This window comes from Polyodon spathula, chromosome 23 (assembly GCF_017654505.1).
Source record: "Polyodon spathula isolate WHYD16114869_AA chromosome 23, ASM1765450v1, whole genome shotgun sequence".
Taxonomy (NCBI): domain Eukaryota; kingdom Metazoa; phylum Chordata; class Actinopteri; order Acipenseriformes; family Polyodontidae; genus Polyodon; species Polyodon spathula.
Genome location: NC_054556.1, coordinates 2,154,098 through 2,164,433, shown reverse-complemented (window position 1 = coordinate 2,164,433; position 10,336 = coordinate 2,154,098). Strand labels below are relative to the sequence as shown.

At 50.3% G+C, this 10,336-nt stretch overlaps 1 protein-coding gene across 3 annotated transcripts; it reads right to left on the bottom strand.

The window, feature by feature from the left end:
• Positions 1–252: 252 nt before the first annotated feature.
• LOC121298461 (uncharacterized protein C3orf18 homolog) lies at positions 253–9,848 on the bottom strand. Of its 3 annotated transcripts, XM_041225584.1 has the most exons (6): positions 9,511–9,848; positions 6,209–6,628; positions 4,498–4,523; positions 4,254–4,380; positions 1,796–1,850; positions 1,192–1,244 (listed from the first exon to the last, which is right to left on the bottom strand). In XM_041225584.1, the coding sequence occupies exons 2-5, from the start codon at positions 6,452–6,454 to the stop codon at positions 1,839–1,841; spliced, it is 411 nt and encodes a 136-aa protein (XP_041081518.1). In that variant the 5' UTR covers positions 6,455–6,628; positions 9,511–9,848; the 3' UTR covers positions 1,192–1,244; positions 1,796–1,838. The 3 variants fall into 3 exon arrangements, with proteins under 3 accessions (XP_041081516.1, XP_041081518.1, XP_041081517.1); XM_041225582.1 differs by lacking the exon at positions 1,796–1,850 and having other exon boundaries at positions 253–1,244; positions 9,511–9,846; XM_041225583.1 differs by lacking the exon at positions 1,192–1,244 and having other exon boundaries at positions 1,677–1,850.
• Positions 9,849–10,336: the final 488 nt, after the last annotated feature.

The window sequence follows — 10,336 nt, the reverse complement described above, 5'->3', positions numbered from 1 at the left end:
AGTAAGCTAGTGTATATACCACAATAACTGCATAATAAACAGCCATGCCTCTTCCAAATTCACTGCAGTTCAGGTAGCGCTCTGGGTTCTGCTGGGATGGCAGGAGCAGTCACAGGAATGGTTCTGCTGGGATCGGCAGGAGCAGTGACAGAGCGAATGGTTCTGGGATGGCAGGAGCAGTGACAGAGCGAATGGTTCTGGGATGGCAGGAGCAGTGACAGAGCGAATGGTTCTGGGATGGCAGGAGCAGTGACAGAGCGAATGGTTCTGGGATGGCAGGAGCAGTGACAGAGCGAATGGTTCTGGGATGGCAGGAGCAGTGACAGAGCGAATGGTTCTGGGATGGCAGGAGCAGTCACAGAGGATCAGGTCCAGAACTAGCTGAGCTGAAATGCCAGCTTGCAGCCCGGTTAGCTGTTTAACATGTTTAATGTTTAAAATTATTTTATTCACTCCTCACTCTAGCTAATAGACATATAACACACAATCTTAATGGGTTTTAGGGGCCCAGGTGTTGTACAGGAAAGATCTAGTCTCACAAGAATGGCAGAAGAAAGCCACAACTTCAACCCCTCTGACTTTACAATACAAGGTAAGGGCAAGCTCTGACTGTGAGGTGCAGAAGGATGCTTTAGTGTTATCGTGGCCCTTACAAAAGTTTACCACAGTAAATTTGCAGTTTTGCTTTTGCTATGCATTTACTGTAGTTTACATGGTCAACCAAGGTTTTTTAATACGTTTTACCAGACCTCTCTGTGCTTCACAGTGCTTACCTATGCTTCATTGCTTCATCATGCTTTCACTGTGCTTTATTACACTTTGCTGTGCTTTTACTATGGGAAACTTCCATGAGGGGGGCTGAGAGATCCAAGCTGTTTTAAACGGGGCTGCAGCTAGAGTTTAAACTGAGAGAAGCAGACAGACACTATAAACAGGACAAGCTATATATTCCCAAGGAGTCAATTAAAGCAAGCTGACAAAGAGAGAGAAAATGAACTGGAATTGGAACAGCCCCCCCCCCCCCCCCCCGGCTACATTATAAACAATTCCTTCCACCAGGTCAGAACCTCTCAAAGAGTTCCGTGTGCCAGACCCTGCTCAGGCCAGGATCTCTCAGCCCTGCCGGCCAACGGGCGCTGCCCCCTAGCAGTCAGGTCTCTGAGTCATGCGTTGATGGCGTTGGCGACATCGGTGAAAAAGAGTCGGCTGGGTCTTTGTAGGGTCGCCTGGCTGGGCATCAGGATCTGGAAAGGGACAGAGAGGGGTAAGACTGGGGCAAGGGTCTTCCACACCCATGCTCAAGATTCCTGTTCCTGCAGCTTCTCCGATAGTCTACCCTCTTTCTGCTCTATCTCAGCTCTATTGTGTCTAATATTAGGCTGCGATACAGTACATCTTTCATGCTCTGCTTTAAAACTGTGTGCAGTGTACTGTATGTAAGGCTGCTGCACCATATGCTCCACACTTGACTCTGAAGCTCTCTGGCCAGTCCAGTCCAGAGTCTTCAACATGTCTCCAGTATGAACTGCTGCTGCTGTACACTCCATTCACATTCAGCACATTTCTGCTCCAACACTGTCTCTGATACAAGCTTGTATCCCACTATATCACACTAGAGTCAATGTGTACAGGTTACTACTACTAATAATAATAACAATAATAACACTTGCCAGAATGGTTTGTGATCGTTGGGTGCCTACAGGCTTAGATTTTGGTTAGAAGGGGGGGGCAGAGGTCTGTTCCTAATTGAAGTCACTGGGCTTGGAAGGAGGGGGTGACCCGTTATGTGTCATACCTTCTGTGGGTGCCACGTCTTCTCAAATCATAGGATTTTTGTCTCAAATGAAATGCTTTCCATAAAAAAAAAAAAAGTTAACAATAAAGAAAGTGTTGGTGCTTTAAATGAACAGGTCTGTTTACGTGCATGCAGTGTCCCTGCTCACAAAGCTTTCACATGGTTTATTTGTGCGCTTTTCTTTGTTCTAATTCACTGATATTCATGAAACACTTATGCTTGAACTAATTCCACCCCAAACCATATTGAATCCATCAGATTAACAAATGAGTGACAAATCACTGCACTGTGTTTAAATTTCTTATTAAGTGAAGCATCTGTATCTTGCAGGGTGTGTATGGTACCCTTATTCAGATAGGGTTACGTTAAGAAACTATTGTACATTGATTGCTGCATATTAGTGTGTTCATTGCACATTATAATATAGAACTTTACTGAAACAAAGGACATTCACGTTATACCAAAGCCCTGAACTGACTCTAATAAAGTACCAGTTTAGAAGCATTGCTTTATAATAGATTAGGCTCTCCCCTGCTGTACCTTGCTGTGCGGGGCTGGCACGGCTCCCTCTCTCCCCTGCACTGTGCTGTGTGTGTGTCCCTCCCTGTCCCCTGCTGTACCTTGCTGTGCGGAGCTGGCACGGCTCCCTCTCTCCCCTGCACTGTGCTGTGTGTGTGTCCCTCCCTGTCCCCTGCTGTACCTTGCTGTGCGGGGCTGGCACGGCTCCCTCTCTCCCCTGCACTGTGCTGTGTGTGTGTCCCTCCCTGTCCCCTGCTGTACCTTGCTGTGCGGGGCTGGCACGGCTCCCTCTCTCCCCTGCACTGTGCTGTGTGTGTGTCCCTCCCTGTCCCCTGCTGTACCTTGCTGTGCGGGGCTGGCACGGCTCCCTCTCTCCCCTGCACTGTGCTGTGTGTGTGTCCCTCCCTGTCCCCTGCTGTACCTTGCTGTGCGGGGCTGGCACGGCTCCCTCTCTCCCCTGCACTGTGCTGTGTGTGTGTCCCTCCCTGTCCCCTGCTGTACCTTGCTGTGCGGGGCTGGCACGGCTCCCTCTCTCCCCTGCACTGTGCTGTGTGTGTGTCCCTCCCTGTCCCCTGCTGTACCTTGCTGTGCGGGGCTGGCACGGCTCCCTCTCTCCCCTGCACTGTGCTGTGTGTGTGTCCCTCCCTGTCCCCTGCTGTACCTTGCTGTGCGGGGCTGGCACGGCTCCCTCTCTCCCCTGCACTGTGCTGTGTGTGTGTCCCTCCCTGTCCCCTGCTGTACCTTGCTGTGCGGGGCTGGCACGGCTCCCTCTCTCCCCTGCACTGTGCTGTGTGTGTGTCCCTCCCTGTCCCCTGCTGTACCTTGCTGTGCGGGGCTGGCACGGCTCCCTCTCTCCCCTGCACTGTGCTGTGTGTGTGTCCCTCCCTGTCCCCTGCTGTACCTTGCTGTGCGGGGCTGGCACGGCTCCCTCTCTCCCCTGCACTGTGCTGTGTGTGTGTCCCCCTCCCTGTCCCCTGCTGTACCTTGCTGTGCGGGGCTGGCACGGCTCCCTCTCTCCCCTGCACTGTGCTGTGTGTGTGTCCCTCCCTGTCCCCTGCTGTACCTTGCTGTGCGGGGCTGGCACGGCTCCCTCTCTCCCCTGCACTGTGCTGTGTGTGTGTCCCTCCCTGTCCCCTGCTGTACCTTGCTGTGCGGGGCTGGCACGGCTCCCTCTCTCCCCTGCACTGTGCTGTGTGTGTGTCCCTCCCTGTCCCCTGCTGTACCTTGCTGTGCGGGGCTGGCACGGCTCCCTCTCTCCCCTGCACTGTGCTGTGTGTGTGTCCCTCCCTGTCCCCTGCTGTACCTTGCTGTGCGGGGCTGGCACGGCTCCCTCTCTCCCCTGCACTGTGCTGTGTGTGTGTCCCTCCCTGTCCCCTGCTGTACCTTGCTGTGCGGGGCTGGCACGGCTCCCTCTCTCCCCTGCACTGTGCTGTGTGTCCCTCCCTGTCCCCTGCTGTACCTTGCTGTGCGGGGCTGGCACGGCTCCCTCTCTCCCCTGCACTGTGCTGTGTGTGTGTCCCTCCCTGTCCCCTGCTGTACCTTGCTGTGCGGGGCTGGCACGGCTCCCTCTCTCCCCTGCACTGTGCTGTGTGTGTCCCCCTCCCTCTCCCCTGGCGTACCTTGCTGTGCGGGGCTGGCACGGCTCCCTCTCTCCCCTGCACTGTGCTGTGTGTGTGTCCCTCCCTGTCCCCTGCTGTACCTTGCTGTGCGGGGCTGGCACGGCTCCCTCTCTCCCCTGCACTGTGCTGTGTGTGTGTCCCTCCCTGTCCCCTGCTGTACCTTGCTGTGCGGGGCTGGCACGGCTCCCTCTCTCCCCTGCACTGTGCTGTGTGTGTGTCCCTCCCTGTCCCCTGCTGTACCTTGCTGTGCGGGGCTGGCACGGCTCCCTCTCTCCCCTGCACTGTGCTGTGTGTGTGTCCCTCCCTGTCCCCTGCTGTACCTTGCTGTGTGGGGCTGGCACGGCTCCCTCTCTCCCGTGCTCCAGCAGCTCCTGCTCCAGCTCGTTCTGCTCCTCTGCCGGGTCGAAGTTGTACATGGGCATCAGCTGGTGACGCAGCTTCTCCAGCCTGCATCATGGGCAGGAGTTTCACAACTTGGTAACTTGTTTTGACTAAATGTTTCTAATAATATTCTGGAAATACATCTTTTAATCTGCCTGTATACATTTTAAAGGGCTGGCTCACCTATTTCGCCTCCTGATGTATAAAACCTAAGTATTAAGAAGAAACACCATCAGCGTCATAGTATTTAAAACATTAAACAGCTAATTTGGATTATTGATGAATCAAAATTCCCACAAGTGGATACAAAAATAATGTGTATATTCTTAAAGGGTTAGGTGTAGTGAGGAACAGATTGAGAGAGAGTTGGGGGCTGTGTTACAGTACAGAGGAGTACAGATTGAAGGAGAGTTGGGGGCTCTGTTACAGTATAGAGGGGTACAGATTGAGGGAGAGTTGGGGGCTCTGTTACAGTATAGAGGGGTACAGATTGAGGGAGAGTTGGGGGCTGTGTTACAGTACAGAGGGGTACAGATTGAGGGAGAGTTGGGGGCTGTGTTACAGTATAGAGGGGTACAGATTGAGGGAGAGTTGGGGGCTCTGTTACAGTATAGAGGGGTACAGATTGAGGGAGAGTTGGGGGCTCTGTTACAGTATAGAGGGGTACAGATTGAGGGAGAGTTGGGGGCTCTGTTACAGTATAGAGGGGTACAGATTGAGGGAGAGTTGGGGGCTCTGTTACAGTATAGAGGGGTACAGATTGAGGGAGAGTTGGGGGCTCTGTTACAGTATAGAGGGGTACAGACTGAGGGAGAGTTGGGGGCTCTGTTACAGTATAGAGGGGTACAGATTGAGGGAGAGTTGGGGGCTCTGTTACAGTATAGAGGGGTACAGATTGAGGGAGAGTTGGGGGCTCTGTTACAGTATAGAGGGGTACAGATTGAGGGAGAGTTGGGGGCTCTGTTACAGTATAGAGGGGTACAGATTGAGGGAGAGTTGGGGGCTCTGTTACAGTATAGAGGGGTACAGATTGAGGGAGAGTTGGGGGCTCTGTTACAGTATAGAGGGGTACAGATTGAGGGAGAGTTGGGGGCTCTGTTACAGTATAGAGGGGTACAGATTGAGGGAGAGTTGGGGGCTCTGTTACAGTATAGAGGGGTACAGATTGAGGGAGAGTTGGGGGCTCCGTTACAGCACAGAGGGGTACAGATTAAAAGAGAGTTGGGGGTTCTGTTACATTATGGAGGGGTACAGATTGAGGGAGAGTTGGGGGCTCTGTTACAGTATAGAGGGGTACAGATTGAGGGAGAGTTGGATGCTTTGTTACAGTACAGAGCAGTACAGGTTGAGGGTGAGTTGGGGGCTCTGTTACAGTACAGACTGAGGGAGAGTTGGGGGCTCTCTTACAGTATAGAGAGGTACAGATTGAGGGAGAGTTGGGAGCTCTTTTACAGTACAGAGGAGTACAGATTGAGGGAGAGTTGTGGGGCTCTGTTACAGTACAGAGGAGTACAGATTGAGGGAGAGTTGGGGGCTTTGTTACAGTATAGAGGGGTACAGATTGAGGGAGAGTTGGGAGCTCTGTTACAGTATAGAGGGGTACAGATTGAGGGAGAGTTGGGGGCTCTGTTACAGTATAGAGGGGTACAGATTGAGGGAGAGTTGGGGGCTCTGTTACAGTATAGAGGGGTACAGATTGAGGGAGAGTTGGGGGCTCTGTTACAGTATAGAGGGGTACAGATTGAGGGAGAGTTGGGAGCTCTGTTACAGTATAGAGGGGTACAGATTGAGGGAGAGTTGGGGGCTCTGTTACAGTATAGAGGGCTACAGATTGAGGGAGAGTTAGAGGGTTCTGTCACATTGAGGTATAGATGGGTACAGAATGATGGCTCACCATTGCCACTGCCAAACCAATGACGGTTATGATGCCAAAGGGAAGAAGCACCATGCCCATTCCAGAGGAGCTGTCAGCCACCTCTGGCAACTTGGTGGAATTAAAACTGGTCTCATTGGTTGCCAGGGTAACAGGGGCGGTCCTTGTGCTGCTGTTGTCCCTCCCCTCTCCCGCCACCGTGGAGCTGAGGAAATAAACGGCTGTGATGGGGTTCGAGAAGTTGGCTTCTCCAGTTTTCAAAGACATGTCTTTCTCGGGTGATTCCCTTTATTTGGCTTTGGATTTAAATACATAAACATACATGCCACGTATTTTCATAGGAAACTGTTTTAGCCCCTTTTGGTAAAATGACTTCTGCAGATAGCTTGAGGCATTGTTATGTTACCAGGCACCCAAAGTCCACCAGGAAATCGATCTGATCTGAAAGAATAAGAGAGAGAAAAGAGGTGTTAATGAAAGTGAGGTTCAGTCAGGAAACTCGTGCCTTAGATTATTATTAAAGCTGAGACGAGTCAACACTGCTATTCTCTGGCCTTCGGCCTCGCCTTTCAAGGTACCCCTGCTCATAAATGAACTTGCAGATAAGTGGAGAGGCTGACTGTAGGGAAGCCATGGGCAGGGGGCAGGGTAGCTGCCCTCCCCTTTAGACGAAGTCAAAAAGCAGGTGGAGGCTCGTGAGCAGGAGGCGACTCTTCTGGCGGACAGCGGGGGACGTAATATATTGAGGTAAGATATAAATCCTTTCCTTGCCGATCATTGGACTGTTTATCGAAGGACAAATAAGATACTAGCTATTCAGCTGATGATTTGATCTGGTATTGGAAGTGCCTAAAATATGTTTGATGTTCACGTGATTTGATCTAAGGTTAAAGTGAGCTCCCTGCCAGTTCCACCGCTGTGCTTTGTTTCTTCTGTAATCGACAACTGATTAAGAGAAAGCATTTGCCTGAGTGATTGAGTGTCTGCCTGTACACACAATGAGGCAGATGCGAAAAATAAGAAGTGATGAATCAGACACAAGTATAATAATAAATCATATGTCAAGCACGTTGAATTACACTCACAGTAAAATCTGGAATGGCTCGAAATGCTATGCAATAGGAGCCTTATTTCCATCCCTGTTTAACAGAAATTGTGAAAAACACAGCAAATGAAAAAAGAAAAGAACACTGAGGGAAACAATGGTTTTAAGAAGAGACACACACAGAACACCTGCGTCCCTTGGGCTGTGGCTACAGAGCCGTTCGAATTGCCTCTACTTGCTAACGTGTGTATGTGTGTGTGTTTGGGGGTGGTGGGATGGGGGGTTGCCTGCAGTTGAGGGAAGGATAACTGTAAAATTGTTAGGAGGAAACCGCTAGCTTCCTTCCCAACAGGCCCTGCTCTTCTCAGGAGCCCCTAACGGCTCACGTTGGGCAAACTGCTGCTCAGCCTGTTCCCTGCACACACACACACACACACACACACACACGCACGCACGCACACACACACACACGCACAGACACACACACACACACACACACACACACACACACACACTCACACAGCTGGATCGCTGGGCTCTCCGTTTATTTAAGAGAAGCCACTAACCACTAACCACTGGGGTGTGTTGAGTTTCCCAGGGAGCTGAACTGCAGGAGTGATGCAGGAGACCTGGGGACATTTAGGGATGAAACGCTACTTTTCTGGTCGTTTGTGTTGATTTTCTATACAGACCAGCCCAGTTGTATTGTAATAGTACACAGTCAAGACTTTGTACAGAGGGTGGAAGGCACTTCTTTACATTGAGTGGAGAGGACATGGGTTACCTAACCATGTTGTTTAAAATTAACTTGTAAGATCAACCAGCTACTAGGAACTGGCCAAAAGGCACCCTCTCGTTCTAAAATGTTTTTATGTGCATTGGGCCAAGGAGAGCTGTGTCAACAGAAGTATCAGTTGACAGGTTACATTCTACATGACATCACAATATGATGTCACAATATGTACCCTGTCAACAGCAAAGGTGAGGTCCAGTAAGATATACAGGGAGTCTGTGGGAACAGAGATATTTTGGTCACGCCTGCTTTAATGGAGTTCTAACCAAGGTTTTCAAATCCACTGTCTTACCTCTTAGCACTAACTGTATTATTTCTTTAGTTCTGTTGAAGATCCAGTCCGTAATTGCCAATGTAATGCAAGGATGGAAATAAGACTCCGACTGCATAGCAGTTTCACGCATTCCAAGTTTGATTTGCCACAGTGTGTATCAGTAACAAGCTCAGGTGTGTCTTATGAAAACCAGGAATGGATCAAACTGCTATGCAATAGGAGTCTTATTTCCAGCCGTGTACAGGTATTATTGCAATTATATATTGGAAATGATGTATATTTCTTTAAGCAATCGTGTATCTCTACAGTTTTCTATAGATAGCTCATATATACTGTTGCCTAGTGATGCGCACTGTTTACAGTACAATCACCTCTGTCAGAGACAGACAGGATGTGGGTGAAATGCGTCAGACAGAACACAGCCGCATCACGTGAATACACACTAAGGGTGGCAGTACTAAGAAATGTGCGAGCTCTGTGGTGTCGTTCGGCACGCCATCCCTGCACAGGGACATGGCGCAGCAATGCACATGAATGGTGGTGCTATTGGGTTGGGCGATGGTACTGCAAGGCAGCCAGTAGGTCAGGACTCCCTTGAAGAAGAGATTGAAGCACTATTTATTTATTTGAATGCATATTGTACAGTGTTGCCCCAGAGTATTTCAGCCTTGTTCATTTTTTTTTTTTAATGTAGTTGTATAATAAAAAAATAAAAATATTTGCTACTATAGGTTTACAAAGATGTCTATAGGTTGCTGCCAGTTCCAGCCCAAACTTCCTTGAAGGTATTAGATGTGATACTCATCAGGGAATTGTCACTTATCCCTTTGAAATCAGACCGAGAGCCACCACCAGCCAAAGACCTGCGTGTTACCAGCCAATGGTAGGGATGCAGATATCTCCCAACCAACCAGACGTGTCTGGATTCAGAACACAAACAGAGAAAAACACAACAAGGCACTCATGGATTTACCCCAGATACCGGACTCAATACAAAACCAACAGGGTGTTCATGCCTAGTTAGAAAGCTGCACGCTGTTTCCACCAATCAGGACAAAGCCTACTGTATGCGACCCAATCAGAAAGCTGCATAGACAGACACAGCCAATCAAAGCTTTGTATTGCGCAAACACCAAGTCAAGGCCATTTCTTGCATTTTTTCCAGTGCAAACAAGATGTAGCCATCAAAGTTATTAAACAAGAAAACCCACCTGGAGTCCCGGGGGTGTCTGAGTCTGGATCCTGAGATGGAGAGATGGCTGACTCCTCTCAATCCCCCCTCCCCTCCTCTGCCTGCTTCCTCACCCCTCGGTGCTCCAAACAGAGGAACAGCAAGGCAAAGAGCCAGGGAGTTTAGGCCATCCCAGCCAGAAAAAGCCTCTTGTTCTACTCCAGCAGAGAGGCCCTTCCTTCTCATTCCCCTTCTTAAAAACAGGAGGCCGAAGAGCAGCAGCAGTGGCAGCAGGATCTGAGGATGCTGCAACCGGAGCTCTGAGCTGCTGGTGCAGACAAGCTCCTACCCCTCGCGCTGCCATTGGACGCCAGCAGGCTGATCCAATGGCCTATTGGCCCCGGTGGCTGCCAGTCAGTCTCTCCCGGGATGAAGAGTTTAATGGTTACAGCAGTAGATGCTCCTCGGTGCTGGCTTTTGTTTGTATCCGGGTGCCTGCTCTCGCTGCAGCTGGGAGCTTAACCCCGTGAGTCCTGGAGTGAGAGGAAAGACAGACCTGTTATTGTAGCTGGCTGTTCTGTCTCTGATCAGCTTAAAGGCCCTTTTCACTGCGCAAGAGATGTTTGCCACAGATAATGTAATAGGAGTATATGCAGAGCAAGAAGGTCCCGGGTTCAAAAGCTCTTCGATCCTCTGTCTTGGTGGTCAAGCAGTTTGGCCTCCTGTCTGCTTCAGTGCCTCCCCAGCTTCAAAACATCTGGCTCGGCTTCCTACCCCCATTCTGCTTCATCTGTCTGCCTCGGTTTAACTGTCACATATTGCTCTGACGAGCTGGGTGGCACAGCAAACACTGGCTGAGGAGACTG

What these genes read in the sequence shown, in the direction of transcription:
- LOC121298461 (XM_041225582.1), bottom strand. Translation starts at nt 6,454, where the DNA reads ATGTCTTTGAAAACTGGAGAAGCCAACTTCTCGAACCCCATCACAGCC. An exon ending in TTGGTTTGGCAGTGGCAATG is followed by an intron (nt 4,524 to 6,208) that starts GTGAGCCATCAT and finishes CTTAATACTTAG; the next exon opens with GTTTTATACATCAGGAGGCG. An exon ending in TGCCAGCCCCACACAGCAAG is followed by an intron (nt 1,245 to 4,253) that starts GTACAGCAGGGG and finishes GTCCCTTTCCAG; the next exon opens with ATCCTGATGCCCAGCCAGGC.